Raw genomic sequence first — 21,067 nt, 5'->3', positions numbered from 1 at the left:
ACCGGACCACACTTCAAATTTGGGGAAATCGACTGCGCATTTGGAGTACAAACAGCCGTCGTCGCTGTGACGTAATAGGTCTCAAAATGTGCACTCGAAGTGTGCGGTCGCTGGATTGGGACACAGCCATGGACTGACTTTGGTGACTGAATTAAGAATACTTTCATCTAAAGCAGGGGTGGGCAATTCCAGGCCCCGAGGGCCGGTGTCCTGCAGGTTTTAGATCTCACCTTGGGTCAACACACCTGAATCACATGATTATTCTATTACCAGGCCTCTGGAGAACTTCAGGACATGTTGAGGAGCTAATTTAGCCATTTAAATCAGCTGTGTTGGTTCAAGGACACATCTAAAACCTGCAGGGACACCGGCCCTCGGGGCCTGGAATTGCCCACCCCTGATCTAAAGGAAGCACTGAAGCTCCTTTCTTTAGTGTTTGGAACAGCTGATTATCGCCGCCATGCAGATACTTTGGAGCACGTCTCTCAGTGAGAACCCTTCCTGAGCAAAAGGGACGATTGCAACGCACTCTCAGACGCCACAGGCTCCGCCTTCTGCTGACACCGCCTAGGCTCTGATTGGCTTCTTGAAGTGATAACCATAAAAACTACACAAACTAAGTGGAGTCACACTGAAAAACTTTATTTAAAAAACACAAACCAGAAGTTTAAAAAAAAAAAAAAATCTATACAACAGGTGAGTGTGAAGGGGTGGAGCCTCTTCAGGGCCGTGGGGGAGGTCTCATCCCAGGAGGAGGTGGTCCTGAAAGAGCAGAGCACAAGTCACATTGGTCTGATAAATACCACGATGTGATCCGATTGGGTGTTTCCAGAGTGAAATCTTACCTCTCATGCCCGGCGGAGGAGGCCTCATGCCTGGGGGGGGCATACCCATTGGAGCGCCGCGACCCGGACCAGGTGGCATGCCCATTGGAGGACCCATCGGTGGTCGCATGCCAGGGGGCGGTCCCATCATACCTGCAGAGAGGGGGGAGAGATTAAAATGGACGAATCATCAGGGAACAGCTGACCCTGTAAGAGAGTAAACTGATTCTTGATAATGAAGAGGTCACATGATCACTGAGCAGTGCTTTGTTTAAGAGGCTCCTCCCCTTGTGCTCACAGAGCAGAAGCCTCACACCTGGGCAGGTGATCACTCAGTCTCCAGGTGAAGAAAAGGAGAAGAGCAACGACCGCACCAACAGACTCCTCAGCTTGACGCTGCATGCCCGCCATGTTTAAACTACGAAACCTAGAATTCGGACTAACAAACCCACATCTGACTCCTCCCACTGGTTTCTCCTTCTGCTGTGATTTTGTTTATGCAGGTCACATTCTGATGGTCAGCGCTAAGAACTACAGGTCCAGTGTCTCCTTCTCTACAGGAGGCAACAAAGGAACCACTGGAGCGCCATGAGGAGACTGCAGGTCACATGACTGAGGAACTTGAACGCACCTGGTGCCTCACCTGTAGCTTCTTGGGATTTTATTTGTTTTTAAAGAAACATCACATCAAACTTGGTCTTGTTGCCAAGTTGTCTTACAGTGACATCACTGACCTGGAGGTGGGGCTCCTCTGCCCATGGGGGGCGGGGCTCCTCGCCCAGGTGGGTACTGGGTCGGCGCCCCAGCGATGCTGGCGCCTGCTGCTGCGGCGGCAACCGTCCCTCGACCCTGCGGCGTCATCACCTGCCCAAACACAGGAAACTCATCACTGAGTGTGCTCAGACACACACACACACACTGAGACCAGCTGGCATCACCATATTTACCTGCTGCGATGGTCCGCCCACACCTCTGACCGGCCCCGCAAGGCCAGCTGGTGCCTGAGGCATCGGAGCGCCAGCGGGAACGCCGCGACCTGCTGCCCGCCCCACGCCTGGCCCTCCGGCCACGCCTGCCAATGGGACACGAGCAATCCCCGTCTGTAGGCGAGGGGTCAGAGGTCAGAATTAATTCAACACAAACAAACACAGTTTCACGAAGCTTCTCCCGCAGGGGCCACTCACGTCCTTAGGGGGCGGGCCCTCCACTGTCATGGAGACCAGGTTCTCCCCCCTCAGCAGCACCAGACCCAGAACACGTTTCTCCTCACGCTCCGGCTGCTTCGAGTTCTTTGGCCTGAAAAACACCCAGAAATTAGTCACGGTGTGGTTACAAATTCATGGGCTGCATCCTCCTGAGGACCCGGCCTTTGCGGTCTACGTGGGCCGGGTCCTCAGAAGGTCGGGTAGGCCGGAAGTGCGAGGCTGTGAAATGGAGCGGTCTAGCCTTCACATTAGCGTCACCGCTGACTCAGGAGTCCAATAACCTCAGCCGTCTGCTCCTTGCTATCTAAAATATAACAGGACACTGGTGTAAACTCTCGACCGTCTCACACGTCTGTTTAATCAGTTTTCTGTTTGATGTTTATTCAGCTGTGTGAAAACCAAGGAGGCGCCCACCCGGGGATTAATAAAGTTTTATTTAAAATCTAATAACTTTGATCTCAGCCAAACTGATTTACTCAGGAACAAATAAAACAAGTTATCTAAGTGACTTATATATCATGTTTGACCTGAGTAGCGAAAGACCGCGGTGATCTGAAAACGATGTGCCGGGAGTTTGCCTGGCACATCGAGCTAGTGGGTAACAGACGTCTCCAAAAATGGAGCACTTTTGCAAATATGTGATGTCTTGATAAACCGAGCAGATATTTGATTTTACACAGCTACATTCTCGCCTGAAAATATCTTCAAAGTTTATTTTGTGACCCAGAAAGAGTAATAAGAGTAAAATTAAAACTTAGTAGCGGCCGCCAAGGTTGGAAACTGCAATTGGCTGGGCCACGTTATGAATTCTGGGATATGGTGGGCCACAAAGGACACACCCGACCCATCCTTCAAAAAAACGTCCTCAGGAGGATGCAGCCCATGAATTTGGACACGCCCTCTGTCGTTCAGTTGCAAAGATGAAATCAGATCAGGGTGAATGAATGTGATTGGTTGAAAAGGTGTTCAGGTGTGTGCACTCTGTCTCTATCAAGATGTGGGACAGGAAGCTTTAATGTTTCCATGGATACAGTTTAAAGCTACCCCGCTCTGATGTGCAACCATCACCTTAGAAACAAACAACAGCACTGAGCACGCTCAGACAAATCATTCACTGTAATTGAAATCTTTATTTTCCCGCTCTGTGCCAAAAATCACCAGCTTCTTATGTGACTGTATCAGATTACACTCACGGGGATCGCTGTCTGTGGAAGACAGACACCTTGATAAAACCCAGACTTAACCCTGGCTAGTGACATGCAGCCTCTGGTTCGATTGGTTTTATCTGTGTGACTTTTAACACCTGTAGCTCCACCCCTTAATGCAGTGTATAGGCGGAGCCAGATCACTTACTTGATCTTCCTGAACTCGTCGCAGTCACACAGGATGAGGTTCATGTGTTTGTCGAAGGCCTTGAAGGTGCCGATGAAGATCCGCCCATCCTGCAGGATGCACCTCATCCTGAAGTCGATGTGCTGCAGCATCTTTGAGCTCTTCCCCACCGTCTGACCAATCAGAAAGAGGGGCTGTGTTACATCATCATCATGACTGACCATTGGAGCCACCACATTACATTATCAATACCCTCATCAAAAACATCAATATCATCAGCATCTGACCAATCAAAGAGACACGCCAGTTCCATCATCAACATCTTCTTTTAGACTCCTCAGAAAAGTCTCCAGTTCTCAGAGCTAAGACAGGTAAGAGGTCAGAAACCAGGGGCTCCCCATCAGCATATCAGAGGTTACGTGTCTTCACCTCAAGGGCAACGTGCTTCACAGTGATGAGACGCCCAATGGCATTCAGCCACTTGCAGGTGACAATGCCAGAAACAAAAACAAAGTGGGCGGTCCCAAGTTGAACTTCGCAGCTTTGAGGTGAGCAACCAAACCAGCCAATGAGAGCAAGGCACAAGGCATTACAAGGCAACTGCAGCTGAGGGGACCTCCACAAGACGAACCTAACAGAACAACTTCCTTTGATGACAGAAATATGTCTGTGAAGGTTCTCAGCCATTCAGGTCATCGTAGTCTAAGGAGCTTGGAAAGAAAAGCGAAAGAGGCAGTGTATCAGAGAAAGTCAGGAGTTTTCTCCAAGCACGACATCCCAGTGTATTTCAGACCCAGAAACACACTCGGACACAAAGTGGTTCGTCCCAAAGACAAAACTCCAAAACAAACTTAACAATGTGGTGTTTGCTGTACAGTGCAGCGAGGAATGCCCAGACCTCTACATTGGAGAGACCAAACAGCCACTTCACAAGCGCATGGCACAACATAGAAGAGCCACCTCCACGGGACAAGACTCAGCAGTCCATCTGCATCTAAAGGTCAAAGGTCACTCTTTCGAGGATGCCAATGTTCACATTTTGGACAGAGAGGACAGATGGTTTTAAAGAGGAGTGAAAGAAGCCATTTACGTCCACTGTGAGCGACCATCTTTGAACAAAGGCGGTGGTTTACGACACCAACTCTCTGCCATCTATAATCCAGTTTTGAGATCCTTCCCAGACGCCTTAACGCCCACTCACATCCTGGGCCATCTGACCTCAGGAAATCACATGATAGGGTGGGGCCAGGTTTCACAATGAGCTCACCCGAAACTCTGGCTGATTGTGACCCACATCCGTTTTCACACCTTGGCTCATGTGATTAGGTAGAGGATCATCAGGGGGTCCTTTAGTCCCTCTTTGGGGGGGAAACTCCCACGGGGTTTAAATCTGGGACTCTCCACCATTTGACTCTAGAACTGAAGAAGCTTCTCGGATGAGAGGTGAAACGTCTTCAAGCAACTTAAAGAAGTCCAGATGCTTTTCTTTCTAAGGTCCTTAGACGATGACAGAGAAACAAAGCTCAAACTGTGACCGGGACAGGAAGGAAAGTGGTCACTGTCCCACCGTTTCAGAATAAAACCCTGCTGAACTAACAGAGACTACAGTAAACTGAAGCTCGACTTCTGTGGGAATGCTACGTCCTAACTGATGTTACTGTACACTCCTTTTATTCCTACACCGCAACCTTCCACGCCACGTTTGTGCCAACCCAATGTGTAGTTACATTTCTCAGGAGGTGCACATCAGGTTATGGCTTAAGTTACAATGCAGAACTGAAGAATAATTCACCTGTAACCTGGGTCAGCATGGGTCGATAAGGTGTGAGAGCACACAGGTGCTTTCATAATAAAGGGTCAGCACATATCAATAAAACAGTAGAACTCTAGATAGTGTCTTCCATCTAACCTGCAGGCTGATTGATTGATAATACTTTATTCATGGAGTCTCCAAAAGATGATTCTGTTCATCTGGACGCAGCGTTTTGTGGGAGAAACGTTTCATCACTCATCCAAGTGACTTCTTCAGTCTCAGCTGACTGCAGGTTTCGATCTTATAAACAGGACATTTGCATGACTGAAACCAGCCCACTGAAGGAACAATGGGCTGGGAGGTCAGTTCCTTAATCATAATTATGCAAATTCTCATGACCATTGATCAACAACCACTAACCAAAACCCACCGATCAATGGCCATGAGTCCCATTCACATTGAGTTGGGGAATGGCTGCAATCACAGCATTGTAAGATGGCGAAAGATGTACCCTTAGGCCCCCTCCTCGATTCAGAGATGGTCTTTATTCATGGAGCTGGAGTGGAGCAGCAGGGATCGAACCAGCAACCTTCCCATGCCCTGCTTTGTTCCTAAGCTACAGCCACCCAATGCTGCAAGCCCCTTTCCCAATAAAAGTGCACCACTCTGACCTGTGACCTGTCTGTAGCACAAGTTAAATATAGTTATTTCAATAAAGTTAGCTTGACCCTGTTAGCCGTTAGCTTTCGTTAGCCTCTCGGTTTCACCGAGTTCGCTCATCGTGTGCGCCACTCCAGCAGCTCGGGAAGATCAGGCCTACCGGCACGGAGACCAGAAGAGTGTCCCGGTAAAATCCGGACTCTACCCCCGGAACCCCAGGTCTCGGATACGCCCCGAGGTGGACTCGAACTCGGCATTGACGATAGAACCGGGTCTGATCAATAACACCCCCCGCCTCCCTGACGTCTGTGCGACGTTCCCTCTCCCCGCTGTAAACGGTTAAATGAGCGGTAACTGAAACGATACCGCGCTGTCCGCAGCGACAGGGACCCGAACCATCGCCGGAAACGGTACTCACCATGTTTGCGATTCCGATGACTCTGATTCACACCGGATTAAAAAATTCTGACCCGCGGAGATCCCGCCAGGCCGCCTTTAACAGGAACTACAGGAAATGACGCACAGCCGACCGGAAACTGTGGCAACGCCGAAAAGATTCCCCCTGTGCGAGGAACAAAAAGTTCCTGCGCGAAGACTCAAATTGTTAATCACGTTAATTAACGTTAACAAGTTCAAATAAAGTTTCACGTTCACCGCTCACGGGTCGTTTGCATGTACGTGCTTTCTGACGTCATTAAAATAAAGAAATCTTCTGCAGTCAGCGAAGCAGCTTCACTTTGATACTGAATCACCGCTGGCTGCTGGTCTGAGATCAGCTAAATGATTTTACTGCTGCAAATTTTGGTACCCGTCTGATACCAGGTGAACCCAGGGCCAGCACTGATGTAAGGAGAGCAGTGCGTCCTGATTTATGAGATCTAAGGCACTCAGCTCGGCTGCTGTAGTTTAAATGTGCTAAATGATGTAAATAAATCAGTGCCCACAGACATGTTTTATGTTCTTTTTTTTTTCATTCAAACCTTTATTTAAACCTTTTTTTTTTTTTTTTTTATTGCTATGTCTGGTTTTATTACTATGTGCATATTAGTATTGTACAGCACTTTGGTCTACCAGGTGTGTTTTTAAAGTGCTATATAAATAAATAAATGATGATGATGATGATTTAAACCTCAGTACAATACAAAATAGAATTAAACAGTACCATATTAATGGTGTTGTACTTACAAAAAAATTGCATACCATAGACAAACAAATAAAAGAACAATTTTCAGAACCTACAATATAAATATGTTAGGGGGAAAGTAACTGATCAAGCCAAAGAATAAAGTGATTGAAAGATCTTGATTTTTCACAAACACCAATAGTTTTTATAGCTTTTGGGTTAGTGGAGTTCTTAATTGAATTAAGATACTGTTCAAGTTCAAAGGAGAATACATAAAAATAGAATACATATATCTGTTATCAAAGTTTAATTGTCTTTGGTTTTTGTGTAGACCAAATAAAACATATTTCCAAAACAGTACAAATCCTTTAAATATATTTTCTGAGATAAAAACACATAAATTCTGCCAAAAATCTTGCATAAGGTTACAAAACCAAAAAAGATGTATAGTAGATTCCTTGGAAGTTTTACAAAAGCTACAGCTTGTATCAATGTCTAAATTGAATTTGCTTTGAAGATAATCTTTAGAAGGATAAATTCTGTGTATTAATTTATAAGAAATATCTTTAATTTTGTTGGTAATTAAAAACTGATTAGGGAGTCTCCAAACTTCGTTCCACATAATACCATCTGACAACTGGTTCCAGAAAAAAATTACATATGGTAGCGTGGTTATGCTACTCTGAAATAAAGCTCTGATCGATTTATTGTTGTCTTTAGATTGCTTAGAAAATCAAATCTTGCCAACAAAAGTTTGTACGGGAGATGCCAACGGCCTGTGGAATGAAGTGATATTAGGTTGATTCTTAAACAGCATACAAACCCCTGATGGTATTGAGCCAAATACTTTTGTATAATCATGACGATTTATAGCTAAATTAAACAAAATTCTTCACAGGAGAAAAGCGTACCATTTGAATCAAATAATTGGTTGACTAAAATAATGTTATTTCTAAACCAACTATCTAAGTTTTTAGAGTGTTTAGAGATTAATCTGTAATCCTCTGTTATAACCCCATTTATCATTAATTTGCTAATATTGTTTATGCTTGAGTGTTTCTTTTCTAAACTGAAGAAATAATGGGAATTACGCTCACCTTCTTCAAGCCATTTAGATCTTGATCTGATAAAGGCTCCTTTTGCTTTGTGTAAGTATAAACGATCTAATTTATCTTGTAATTTAGCAAGGTTCAATTTATCCTCTTCAGTTAAAGTGTCAATTTGTTTATTAGATATGTTTTATGTTCAGTGCATACATGAACTTACAGGACAGAAACACAGTATAAGTCCTGTCCCGATAGCATGGATCTCATGCCTCACTGCTCTCCACCACATCAGCTGCCTTAAACATACTGGCTTGGTACTTACTCTAGCGGCTCTTATACTGCCTTTACAGATTAGACAGGCTTCTTCTCTCTGTCTTTAAGTCACTTCTGAAAACCCATCTCTTCACCCTGGCCTTTGACACCTTGTGAAATGTTTTGTTTTGTTTTGTTTATTTATATTAGTTTTTATTAGTTGATTCTATGCTGTTTAAAAAGGCTTTTTTATTTTATTTTAATTGTACGTATTATGTGCGTTTTTTCTGTTTTGTTTAATTCTATTGTTCTTAACTTATTTACTGTACAGCATTTTGGTCCTGTGCTGGGTGCTTTATGAATAAAGTTGTATTGGATTGGTCTGTATTTACTTTTGATTGGGCAATCCTGAAGTTTCTGCTCTCTGATTGGTTTATTTTGGTGTTTAATATTTAAAATCACCGGTGTGTCATCCGTCCAATCCACGCTGAGCCTGTGAAGGCTGAAATGTGTGACAGGTAAATGAACCTGCGATCAGATTATCGATCAGTAGATCGATCCTGTTCGTCTCGTCCAGAGTTTCCCGTCATTCCGCTGCTGAACGGTTTCCATAGTAACCGTGACCGCGCCGCCGGACGCGCGCCGCCGCGATACGGAGGCGAGACGGTGAGTCACCGACAGAAAACAGCTCCGGTAACCGACGGAGCGACAGCAGCAACCGACACACCGAGACGGGTTAGCACGTTAGCATCCCGCAGCCGCGTGAGCCGGAGGCGCGAAACGGCTACGGACTGTCAATGAGGCTGATGACGGCAACTACCGCAGTGACATCACAGCAACAGACAGCAGCAACAGCATCGCCTACTGCAGGGCAGCGGCAACATCGCCCTACAGTCTGACTGCAGAGCAACTACACGAGAGCAACCGGAGACAGCAGCAACAAACTGACGGCAACTGTGCAGAATTAAACACGTCCTGATTTGTTTCTGCAGCAAACAGCAACTGATCCTACGCCAACATGTTGCTTAAGCCTTCTGTCTTCAGCAGGGACTGCAGCAACTAAAACCTACAACATCTGCAGCAGCAGCAACTCCAGCAACCTGGAGTTTATCCAGTTGACATGTGAGCATCAACACGTTGCTTCAGCTTGGGAGACAGAGAGCAACTTCATGAAGAGCAACCAGTGACAGAGCTACGATTTCACTCACAGCAACGCAACCTACCACTACAGCAACTGCCAACAGCAGGTGAGCAACATGCGAGTGTGTGTGTGTGTGTGGGGGGGGGGGGGCGTCTGATAATCAATAATCTGATCAGAAATCAGTGAGCACAGATGTTCAGGCAGATGTTTGAAAACTATTACAGATCCTGATGACTGATTTTTAAAGCTGCAGCTGGTGCGCCTACCTGTAGTCATGGTAACAGGTAGCATGTACCTGTAGTAGGTGTGTTTGCAGAGCTCATCCTTAAACATCGATCCATCAGAAGATCAAAGAGAATCAATAAACCTCAGCTTAAACTATAGGTGAGTCACATGGTTAATCTCAGTCAGGCAGGACAGGAATCATCAGGTGGTGACATCATCTGGCCATCCAGGTGAGGGAAGGATTAAAAAAAACTTACCTGTCTGTGAGGAGGCGGAGCTTGAGCAGAACACTTCACCTGCTGTGAATACTGCTTTGTTATTGGTACAAACAAACACACCTGAGCAGCGTTCAGTGCAGATAGAAACAACAGAAGCTCCAGTCCAGCTTTTATTCGGTTCATACTTTATTTTTTCACTTTGATCGGTAAATAACTAATCAATAACTGATCAATGAGAGTGACAGGTTGTTTCTCTCCAGGAGGACGTCTGCTTCTGACTGGACGGATGGATGTCCTTTCAGACTGTCTCGCTGATCAGCTGACCTGGACTCAGGTGTGTTTCTACCTGCAGACGAGGAACGCAGAACTGTAGCTCGGTCATAGTTACAGTACTCAACTTGTTTAGTAATCTCTTTCATTGTTTGTCTCACAGTCAGGTAACAGCCTCAGTTAAGCCCCACCCAGCACCCACCTCCCCCTCACGTCAGGTGAAGACAACAGTCAGCAAGATGAGCCTGTTGAAGGAGGTGGAGCCAGGACAGGAAATGGAGGGAAAGGTGAGTCTACCCATCATGCATCCCTGCGGTGTCGCAGAGAGAGAGAAAAGATTTATTTAGTGAAAACATTTCGAATAAAGTTTGGAGAGATCGAACAAAGACCGCGATGTGTTCGGGGAGACTTACCTGTTGCTGTGCTGCATTCAGGTGCAGACCTGGGCTCAGTCTCTGGTGTACACGCTGGAGGAACTCGAGTGTAAAATCTGCTATAACCGCTACGACACGCGCAGCCGGAAGCCCAAACTGCTGGGCTGTCTGCACCGAGTCTGCGCCAAGTGTCTGAAGAAGATGGTCGACATGGGTGAGTTCACCTGGCAGGTAGACACGGTCACAGCACAGTCAGCTGCTGGATCACTCAGATGCCAGCATGACCGTTACCTGGTCACATCACCTGTTGTATCATGTGATTCCAGGAGAGTCTTCGCCGTCCATAATCAGCTGCCCATTCTGCCGCCACGAGACGTACGTCCCCGACGAAGAGGTGTGGCCTCATTTCCTCCTCTTCGACGGTCAGAGTCTGACAACCTGAACTCACACTGTCTCCTCCCCCTCTTCCTCAGGTGTGGCTGATGGAGGACGACCGGCACATCCTGGCGGTCCTGTCGTGTCAGGATCGTGCTCGGCGAGGAGGTGGAGCAGGAAGTGGCAGCGGTGGGGAGGTAGTGCTAAGTCCCAGCAGTCTGACAGGTAAAAACCTGAGAGTTAGAACGAGATAGTCAGCCAATCACAGCCAGCCGGTAGATTTATCCAATCAGGAATCTCCGCAATAAAGTGACCTGTTTGAGGTGATTGAGCGGTATTCTTCGCCGTCATTGGTCAGCGGTATCCTTTATTGGACACCTTAGATATTGATATTGATTACTGGTTGGTGTATCCATAGTTTTCACATGACGTCAGCGCTCGGGAGACACGCCCACCTGGAGGGTAAAAACAGTACTTTGCTCTCCAGCCTTCCTTAAAAAGGAAAATAACATAGTGTCTGGAATTTCTCTTGGTAAAGCTCTGCGTCTGTTCCCAGGGGGCGGAGCTGCAGGCAGCGGCGAGGAAGCATCCCACCGCTCCTCGGACTGTCTCGTCATCACCATCATGGAGCTCCCAGAGGAGTCGCCGTCCTCAGATTCACTGAGCATGCTCAATGTAGTGGGTCTGTACCATGCTCCCAGTCTGGACTCGCTGCCCTGCAACCTCCCAAGTCAGAAATGCCGTGCCTGGACATCCCGCAGCTTCCCACGCTGCCTGCTGGGGGCACTCTGCCTGGTAAGTACCAGTTTAACCAGTTTGAACATAACTATCTAAATCAGAACCAGTGTAACTGGTGTGTGCGGCTACTCCCCCTGTGTGTGCAGGTGTACTTTAGCTCGCTGCCGTTGGGGATCTACCTGCTGATGATTGGTCAGCTATGGCTGGGCGTGGTCCTCGTCAGTCTCGTCCCGTCCACGCTGCTGCTGCTCGTCCTTTACGGCTTCTGTCAGTGTCTCTGCCACGAGCTAATGGAGGCGCTTGCTGCCCGCACGCACTCGCTACCGTGACAACAAAATGTAGCCATAGAAAAGCCTGTAGACTGAGCCATCACACTCTGACATCACTCTGACCCTTCCCTTTGTGAATACCAGCAAGTCCCCCTCACACATCCCCTTGGTGGAAATACGGCCAATCAGTGTTGAACTACGTGATGACATCATCACATATAGGAAGTGGAGACAGTCCTCTCCAGTCAGAAGACATCTGCTGACTAATCAGAGACATGTTACTGTCCTGGGCACCGATCATAAAACTGTTTTACCTGCTGATTACAGAACACACCTGTACCTGTATCACCTGTTTATCCCACAGTCACATGACCTGACAGTCTGTTAGCCTAGCTTAGCGCATACACTAATCACAGAGGGAAAGTGCTAGCCTAGCGTAGCATGTGTATTTAGCTTTGAAGCTGTGCTTATTCTAAGCTATGCTAACAGTCCCGATGTCCTGTCTGTAAAATGATTCATGAACCCTGTGATGATGATGAGTGTCACTTCCTGTCCGTGTAGTGGGCGGAGCCTTTGGAGAATCAGCTGTTTAGTTTTGTGATGAAATAAATAAACATAAGTGACATGAAGTGTTTGAATCATTTCCTGCTGCGAGTTCCTCTCAGGTGAAAGGTTGTCACATGAGTGACACCTTTGGGACCTGTGGGTGGAGTCCCAGGAGCATTTGGGCATCAGCTGGTCGCTGCGTGTTAATTAAAATCACGCTATCCTCAGAGAGAAGAGCAAGAGTGTTTATAGAAACCTGGCAAGAGCTGCTCTCCACCACAGAGGAAGAAGCTGCAGCAGGTACAACTTCTTTCATACAGGTGTTCTATAAAGGCACATCCACAGGTGGGTCATACAGGTGATTTTACATTTACTTGTCTAAGCATCACCCAGATTTAGATATTAAGTTTTAGATGTTTGAACAGCACCTGTCCTACCTCTCTCCTCCCTCCAGGTGGTCGACATCATGAGTCGTTGGCGTCGTTCAGTGGACGAGCTGGCGGCACGACGGCGACAGCATGAATGTGAGCGCGCTCAGGATGCACTCAGTCGGGTCACTTCATGTTTCCAGCAGCTGGTTGCGTTGGTCGGTAGCTCAGCCGACGGCAGCTTCCTGCGAGATGAGTTGGATGAGACGAGAGCTGTGGCTCACCGGATCTGCAGTGGTAACACCTGTCTGTGGTTCACCTGTCCTTCTCACCTGTGTGTTTCTCGCTGTCTCACGTGTTCACCTGACTCTCATTGCTCCATCTCCCTTATGTGTCTTCAGGGCTGTCCTGCCGGCTGCTGCGCTTGCTTTCAAACTCTGACTTTGCCCCCTCAGGTGTGCAGGACAGGCAGGTTTTGGAGCGTCTGTGGGTTCTCTTCCTGTCAGCATTGGAGCACTTCCTGTATGACCTGCGTAAGGCCTGTGACCTAATTGGGCAGTTCCCCCTGACTGAGCACAGCAACAGGCGCTCGCTGGTCAACACAGGTCAGCTGACTGTAGTTCTGATGTGAGATTGGCTAACTTTGTGTAAAGGATGTCTGTTGTGGCCGAGTCTTGAACCGGTAAATCACCTGCAAGTGTTTTTGGTTGAATGTCTAAATCGAGGAGTACTCGAGTAGGTTTAAGAACAAGTTTTTATTGCAATTCAAGTTGTTCAGTCCAATGAACAGCTTGAAATGGTACAAAGGTAAGCGGTGAACTGCCAGAGTTTAAAAAAGGTAAGGTTAGCTAAAACTGAAAAAATAATGCACATTTCAGAATTATACATAAAGGCCTTTTTCAAGGAAACACACAACGTGTTAAAAGTTTAAAGCTGTTCTGCAGCAATGGAGGCTGGTCAAGCCGTGAAAGCTGGTGCTACTAATTCCTACAGGTGTTCCAACTTTCCTGGATTACTTCCCCCTCTGCATAAAAGCAGTGTTGGAACACACTGATGTACCCTCGTGAGCGTCAGCTGAACAGTAGTGTGTTGGTACAAAAACGGGGAGAAAAAGGCGATTAACAATGGAAGAGAGACAGACCATCATAACACTTATAAATGTATGTCTTTCCAAACTGTGACAGGAAGAGGTCTGCAGATCCAAAGACACAACTGAACCAGAGGACAAGTTTCTGAGAGTTAACAGCTTGATAGGCGGCTCACAGGACAACAGCTTCAAGCACAGAGTAATAGTGGTCGTAGTGAGCAAGTCTCAGTTTTCCCTCACCTCAGTCTCAAACTGTATACTTATTCTTACTCTTCCTATATTTATTGTTTTTCTTTTGCACTGAATGGAACTGGAGCCTCGTTGTCTCGTCTCTCTATGTACTGTATATAGCAGAGATGACAATAAAGTTGACTTGAACTGTGAAGAGAAGACTTCGAGCTGCAGGTTTGACAGGACATCACTAAGACGTCAGAATAAGACAAAGAGGTTTGGCTGTGCCATGAAACACCGCCATTGTAATACTGCAGACTGGAAGAAGGTTTTATGGACTGATGAGTCATCACGCAGGATCTTTGTACGCTGCCGAGTAGGTAAAGGATGGGTCCACAGTGTGTGGCATCAACTGAAGTGTGATGGTCTGGGGCTGTTTGCTGATCCAGGGTCGGTGACTTGTACAGAGTGAGAGGCTCCCTGAACCAGAACAGCTGCCACAGCATTGTGCAGCACCATGCAGGACCCTCTGGTATGCACCTAGTTGGTCAGGGGTTCATCCTATAGCAAGATAATGACCCATAGCAAAAGTGCCAGAACTACCTCAGGAAAAAAGAACAAGATGGTGAGCTTGGAAACATGGAGTGTGCAGCACAGTCTGCAGACTTAAACCCCATCGAGCTGGTTTGAACTGGACAGAAGAGCGAAAGCAAAGCAGCCTACAGGGTCCACATTTATGGGAACTTCTGCTACAGATATGGGAGAATATTTGATTTCTATTGTATTCCATTGCCAAAGGAGGCTACTGATGAGTCAAAGTTTACAATACACTTTGGTCTATAAACTGATTCCATTATTTATTTATTTATTTTTTACTCCAATTGCTTATTTGTGCTGCGCTTTCACTTCAGAGTGCAATGAGACATCAAACATTTTTAATGAAAAACTGGAGAAACTTTTAGCTTGTAGTGTATGTGTAACCTGCGCTTTCTTGTCCAATGTAGGAACGTTACCATGGAGACCTCAGGGTTTTTTTTATAGGCTAACGCATGTCACAGAGGTTATTTTTCTGCTATAACTGAAAGCTTACCTAATGCTGGGCATACGCTGCGATTTTTGTCCCATTTTGACCGGAGTATCGCCTTAATCGTGTGTCATGCATCGTGTAGTATACATAAGGTAACGAGAAGCGATTAACACACAATCATCAATCATATGGTTGCAAGAAAATCAAACCTGTTTGAAATCCTGTCGCCCCTCGTGAGGGCGTCACTGCAGCCTCTGCGCACGCGCAAACACAGAAATGAAAGTGAAAAGACGGAGCAGGAGTGCAGCGTGTGATCTGGACACAAGCGATGGAGGCACAACTTGTAGAACTTTGGCTCATCAGAGCCTTTTCGATCTATCACGACCACACCAACCGTGAAAAGAGTTGGATGGAGATTGCTGCTCAATCACAGCTGCCTGATCAATGTTTTTCATTAGCAATTTAGCAAAGTTGATGGTGGTGTGTGAGTGAAAGACAGAGAGGGAGACTTTGTGTTATAAGCCGACGCACAGTGACTTGCAGTGTTGAACCATGACAAGCATTAGTTTTGATTGTCCAGGAACAACACCAGCACGGGAACATCAGATTGTGCTCTTATTGACCTCTTACTGATCTACTTTCTGTCTGCGAGTTGATTCATAAATTCCAGGACCTCAGTCACCAAGAAGCTGAACTTAGCTGAGGAAGTGTTTTTCTCATCCACCTGACCATCTGTTCCTCACCTGTCCTTCTGAATTTATAGGATGTGTTGATGGCGTGGTGGGCGTGGCAGCTCGGGTGGCCTCAGTCCAGTTGCCATGGCTCACCTCGGAGGTGGAACCAAGCCCAGATCTGACCAATCACATCACAGGACTGGAAACTATGATGAGCGAGATGCAACAGAGGGTGAGGGGAAGCATATGGCACATCTCCTGTTGGACTTCCTGTTGGACTGTGAGGTTTAACTGTTGCAGAGTCACCCACGTGTTCGGTCACCTGTCTGCTCTTTAGTTTGCTTTATAAACGGCTGAATTCTGTGCCGCTGCTTTGTTTTTTGTTCTGAGTGTCTCACCGTTGCTCTGCAGGTTCCCGTGGCGTTCTGGTCGGTGGAGGCGACCCAGCCGGCGTGGGCTGAAGCCCACGGTGATCCAGATGACCTGGTGGAGAGCCTGGAGGACCTGATGGAGGTTGAGGTCATTGCCGGTTCCAAGAAGACGGCATGCTGTGGGCTGGGCTGCGTCGGGTAGATGTAGATTTAAGTGTTTCCATTAAAATGGGAGAATCGTGTTTTAGAGGAAACAGAAGAAAACCTGGGTTCATTTGTCATTGTGATGTTTAAACAATCAATATCAAATAAGTCTAAATAAAGCTGGCAGATCAATATTTGCAGTGATTAATGATTAACATGTCACAGAAGAAAAATGCCACTGGATGGTTGAACTTTCCTTTAGTAGGAGGTGACGGAGAGGAACATACTGAGATAAAATACACAATGCATGGATTCACCTGCAGCATAACTAAGGGAGGATTCAGGGTCACCTGGTCCAGCCCTAACTATATGCTTTAGCAAAAAGGAAAGTTTGAAGCCTGATCTTGAAAGTAGAGATAGTGTCTGTCTCCTGAATCCAAACTGGAAGCTGGTTCCACAGAAGAGGGGCCTGAAAACTGAAGGCTCTGCCTCCCATTCTACTTTTAAATACTCTAGGAACAACAAGTAGGCCTGCAGAGCGAGAGCGAAGTGCTCTAATAGGGTGATATGGTACTACAAGGTCATTAAGATAAGATGGGGCCTGATTATTTAAGACCTTGTATGTGAGGAGCAGGATTTTGAATTCTGGATTTAACAGGAAGCCAAAACAGGAGAAATCTGCTCTCTCTTTCTAGTCCCTGTCAGGACTCTTGCTGCAGCATTTTGGATTAACTGAAGGCTTTTCAGGGAGTTTTTAGGACTTCCTGATAATAATGAATTACAGTCGTCCAGCCTGGAAGTAATAAATGCATGAACTAGTTTTTCAGCGTCACTCTGAGACAGGATATTTCTAACTTTAGAGATGTTGCACAAATGGAAGAAAGCAGTCTTACATATGTTTAATATGTGCGTTGAAGGACATGTCCTGGTCAAAAATGACTCCAAGGTTCCTCACAGTGTTACTTAGATACCATATTTCTAAGATTTTCAGGGCCGAGTACAATAACCTCAGTTTGATCTGAATCAAGAAGCAGAAAGTTAGCGGCCATCCAGGTCTTTATGTCTTTAAGACATTCCTGCAGTTTAATTTCCATTGTCAATATTATTAAATGAAATTAAGGGCAGTGTCAATAAAACCACACTGACACTGAGCTGTGATGTCATCAAGTACTGCCTTTCCAATCAAAGGATGAATTCACTTGCGCTCAGGTGAACTATAAAGTGTACTTGAGTATTGATGTCATGATACAGCAGCAAAGAAGAAAAAAAAAAAAAAAAAAAAAAAAGACCCCACCCAAGGCTCCTCCTTTTCCTCCTAGTCTTTCAAAGTAAAACCAGCTTAATTTTGAAAAGAGAAGCCCAGCCTGCATGCGGTATGTCAGGGGAGGACAGCATATTTCAGCCGCTCAGATCAATAACACACTGTGTTGAATTAAGAACTTTATTGACAAACATAAAAATATGATACAAACACGGAAGACAGACAAACATGAGGAGGCGGAGCTTCAATTCTGGAAGGTCGAGTGTAGATGAGTTCTGAAAGCTGAAAGAAAAAAAAAAACAACATCCATCAGTCCTGCTGCACGCAGCTGTTAACGTGTTTGAGCACAGCGGGGTGTTTACGTGGTCTGACCTTCCTGGTTGTCCCACAGTTCGGCCGCCACAGCATTAAGAGGACTGTCGTTGTTCGGCTCTGAGGAGGAAGCAGAGTGACAGTGAGGTCAGAGGGCAGAGCTTGGGCAGTGCTGGGGTGATGACGCATTTACCTCCCAGCAGGCTCTGGATGGACAGCAGGATGGAGCGAACGTCGTAGAGCGCTGACCATTTGTCCTTCAGGATGTCGAGGCAGATGAAGCCGTGCTCGTCTACGTTGGGGTGGAAACATGGTGTGACAAACTTTACGCGTGGGGCCTGGTACGGGTAACCGGCAGGAAACTCCAGAGAGAGGCGGTACCTAAGGCCCTCGTACACCTGAACAGGTAAGACAGAGCAGAGTTTAACTTTCTGCTGAGAGCAGAGAAACCCAAATGATCCGTGTGTACATACCGTCCCCTGAGCGCCATGGATGGTTCCAACCCACTTAAACAGATTATCTGACTCTGGGAACGCAGAGATCCCCTTATCACCTGACATCTGCACCAGAGAGAGAGACTGGTTACATGACTTCAGGACACATGGCGGGTGTCACATGACCTCATGTTACAGGTTAGAACAGAACACTGATGAAGACTGGACTCACCATGAGCGTCATCAGCTCCTGCTGCAGCCTGCAGACACACAAACAGGAAGCTCAGAATCTGCTGCACATGCTCAGTTCAGTGTTTCACTGTTGGCTCAGATTAAGGAGGAGCCTGCCTCCTTTGTTGTTCAGGTGTTTCCTCCTGAACTCAACTCAGCCCTTCATGAAACTGCAGCTCAGACAGGTGCTGTGCAGAGAGGATCAGGTAAACTTGCCCATCTGTATGACTCAGACTGAGGCAACTGTGATACTACGTTTGCCTGTCACTCCACACCTGTAGGAGCCGGCCCCCACCCATCACCTGCTGAACAGCGTCACTTTTAGCCCTTTCACACAAGTACCTACTCAGCACGACTCTAGTAGTTTTCCGTTTCTGGGGTTGTTGGTTTCCCCAGTTGCCGGGTTTTAAATATGGCGGCTTTGATTTTCGTGAAGGACACGCCTTCATGACTCATCGGTCGACGCTACTGACTAGCCAATGGGTGGCACCCAGTCCGTTGATGTCACATTTTAGGATAGCACATACTATTAAAACAACAAACAAACAAAACCCCTAAAAACCGAGCCGGTACTAGTGGGACAGGGCCACTGGTGTAGGGCTGCCACAAACGATTATTTTGATTGTCGACTAGTCACCGATTATTTTTGCGATTAGTCGACTAATCAGATCATGCATCCATTGGACGTAAAACGTATAGATTATTGCACCAGCAGCATCTGCTCTTATATAACTATCATTAGCTTACAGCTTTAAGTGTTTAAGGTATGTGCTAACTAAAAATAAAGACAAGATGATAGTTTATTAAATTAATGAAATTTGCAGATTGTTTCGGTGAAGTTTAATAAACTCCTTGCTATCTAAAATATAACAGGACACCGGAGTATATTCTCGAGCATCTCACACTTCTGATAATCAGCTGTCTGCTTGACATTTATTCAGCTGTGTAAAAACTATAACTTTAATCTCAGCCAAACCGATTTACTCAGGAACAAATAAAATACTAAAAAAAGCCAAACAATAACATTTTTAAGTTATCTAAGTGACTTATATATGTTTAACCTGAGTAGCGAAAGACGGCGGTGGGTTTGAAAACGATTTGCCGGGAGTCCGGTGTTCTCACGGCTCTAGTGAGCCTTGCCCCCGGCTCGCTATTGAACTAGTGGGTAACAGACGTCTCCGAAAACGTCGGAGCGCTTTTGAAAATATGTGGTGTCTTGATAAACTGAGCAGATATTTGAGGTTTACACAGCTACATTCTCGCCTGAAAATATGTTAAACGTTTATTTTGTGACCCAGAAAGATTAATAAGAGTAATATTAAAACTAACTAGCTCCCGCCATTGTTGGAAACTGATCTGGGTTGCGCTATGAATTCTGGGACAGAGTTTCTTCTTCGGGGTTTAACGGCAGCTGGCATCCTTGTACATGCAGTGCTGCCATCTTCTGTTTCAGTCCGTTATTACACTCTTAAATCCTACTACTTATTCCTGCGTCTTTTGTGATCTTACAAAGCTTCAAACGACGAGTCGACTATTAAATCAGTCGTCGACGATTTTGATAGTCGATGTAATCGTGACTAGTCGACTAATCGTGGCAGCCCTACACTGGTGTAATCGAATGGCGGCACAGCCCACAAACCAAACGCATCATTGTTTACCAACAGCTGTACTAATAAAGTTTAATCAACCGTGAACAGGAAGTGTACCTGCTAACACCTGTCCGACAGGTAGAGTCAGAAATTGGCACTGAGAGCTGACACAAACACCCAATATGAAAACACACAATAGGAAAAGTCTGTGTCACACACACACCGTTTGGACACAGAGCCTCTGGCCGCGCTGCCGCCGCTGTCGCTGCCTTTCAGAGCGGCGGTGCTGGAAGCTGCAGCCGCTGCGGGGTCCATGTTCTGGGAGGCCATGAGCGTTACCGTCCTGTTCTGCTGAATCAGACAAACTGAGGTTAGAAGGCCCGGGTTCCTCTGCGGATCACCTCCCGTGTTTCTCCCTCTAAGCTAACAGCAGCTAAACGCTGGCACCGGATGCAGCTCCGAGGACTCTTCTCCAGCTGTACCCGCCTCTCAGGCCACCGTTCGGGCGTTTTACTCAGACCTTACCCCGTTAGGTCGCTCCGGTAACAGACGAGGCTCACCTTCACTGTGACGACGTCGTGCTAAAGGTGCTAGCTGTTAGCTCCACCGGTCGGCTAAGCGTTGGCTCTGCGGCTAGCCTGTTTATTAACCAGAGGAGACTATAAACAAACAAAAACTTTTCCCGGTACGGACTCACCGGTTGTCGGTCGGGGTTTGTCGGCCAGAGTACAGCTACTGTCTGTTGGATTCAAACGGAACACGCTCCCGCCCCCCGATTTAAACCGACTGTTTCTTACACAGTCGGCCAATCAGCGCCCGACCTTTAAAAACAAGCCAGCTTTGGCTGGCCAATGACAGGCCTGCCAAGTAAAGGGAGGTGCGTTGTGATTAGGCAGCGTGAACAACGAAATGATCCAAACGTCTTTTAATGCTGACGTCATAACAGAGCCCAACAAGTCAGAAATCGGTTTTAGTAAACAAATAAAATTACATAAATATACATTTGTGTATTCACTTACCTGTCATAATAAATATGCCTGTAAATAA

The 21,067-nt window shown here is 46.5% G+C and overlaps 4 protein-coding genes across 10 annotated transcripts; 2 read left to right on the top strand and 2 right to left on the bottom strand.

Moving 5' to 3' along the window:
- Window positions 1-626: 626 nt before the first annotated feature.
- On the bottom strand, window positions 627-6,329 carry snrpb (small nuclear ribonucleoprotein polypeptides B and B1). Its single transcript, XM_084929707.1, has 7 exons — window positions 6,193-6,329; window positions 3,383-3,534; window positions 2,009-2,120; window positions 1,772-1,924; window positions 1,559-1,688; window positions 846-977; window positions 627-762 (listed from the first exon to the last, which is right to left on the bottom strand). The coding sequence occupies exons 1-7, from the start codon at window positions 6,193-6,195 to the stop codon at window positions 722-724; spliced, it is 723 nt and encodes a 240-aa protein (XP_084785833.1). The 5' UTR covers window positions 6,196-6,329; the 3' UTR covers window positions 627-721.
- A 2,370-nt stretch (window positions 6,330-8,699) lies between these two features.
- On the top strand, window positions 8,700-12,434 carry LOC146387847 (E3 ubiquitin-protein ligase RNF182). The gene is made up of 8 exons (XM_084929706.1): window positions 8,700-9,442; window positions 10,040-10,113; window positions 10,213-10,336; window positions 10,484-10,637; window positions 10,750-10,817; window positions 10,897-11,023; window positions 11,355-11,593; window positions 11,683-12,434. The coding sequence occupies exons 3-8, from the start codon at window positions 10,289-10,291 to the stop codon at window positions 11,863-11,865; spliced, it is 819 nt and encodes a 272-aa protein (XP_084785832.1). The 5' UTR covers window positions 8,700-9,442; window positions 10,040-10,113; window positions 10,213-10,288; the 3' UTR covers window positions 11,866-12,434.
- Window positions 12,435-12,536: 102 nt separating this feature from the next.
- Window positions 12,537-16,385, top strand: LOC146387846 (regulator of G-protein signaling 9-binding protein). Of its 3 annotated transcripts, XM_084929709.1 has the most exons (5): window positions 12,537-12,696; window positions 12,806-13,016; window positions 13,121-13,324; window positions 15,768-15,910; window positions 16,090-16,385. In XM_084929709.1, the coding sequence occupies exons 2-5, from the start codon at window positions 12,818-12,820 to the stop codon at window positions 16,249-16,251; spliced, it is 708 nt and encodes a 235-aa protein (XP_084785835.1). In that variant the 5' UTR covers window positions 12,537-12,696; window positions 12,806-12,817; the 3' UTR covers window positions 16,252-16,385. The 3 variants fall into 3 exon arrangements, with proteins under 3 accessions (XP_084785835.1, XP_084785836.1, XP_084785834.1); XM_084929710.1 differs by having other exon boundaries at window positions 12,537-13,016; window positions 13,175-13,324; XM_084929708.1 differs by having other exon boundaries at window positions 12,537-13,016.
- A 1,235-nt stretch (window positions 16,386-17,620) lies between these two features.
- LOC146387845 (ubiquitin-conjugating enzyme E2 C-like) lies at window positions 17,621-20,861 on the bottom strand. Of its 5 annotated transcripts, none has more exons than XM_084929703.1 (7): window positions 20,546-20,861; window positions 20,244-20,368; window positions 18,433-18,460; window positions 18,240-18,326; window positions 17,960-18,164; window positions 17,827-17,886; window positions 17,621-17,736 (listed from the first exon to the last, which is right to left on the bottom strand). In XM_084929703.1, exons 2-7 carry the CDS (start codon window positions 20,348-20,350, stop codon window positions 17,699-17,701), a joined length of 525 nt encoding a protein of 174 aa, XP_084785829.1. In that variant the 5' UTR covers window positions 20,351-20,368; window positions 20,546-20,861; the 3' UTR covers window positions 17,621-17,698. The 5 variants fall into 5 exon arrangements, with proteins under 5 accessions (XP_084785829.1, XP_084785830.1, XP_084785831.1 ...); XM_084929704.1 differs by having other exon boundaries at window positions 20,581-20,861; XM_084929705.1 differs by having other exon boundaries at window positions 20,244-20,371; window positions 20,718-20,861.
- Window positions 20,862-21,067: the final 206 nt, after the last annotated feature.

Source organism: Perissodus microlepis, chromosome 5 (assembly GCF_051167445.1).
Source record: "Perissodus microlepis isolate ML-2025 ecotype Zambia chromosome 5, ASM5116744v1, whole genome shotgun sequence".
Lineage (NCBI taxonomy): Eukaryota > Metazoa > Chordata > Actinopteri > Cichliformes > Cichlidae > Perissodus > Perissodus microlepis.
This window is presented reverse-complemented; position numbering and strand designations above follow the sequence as displayed.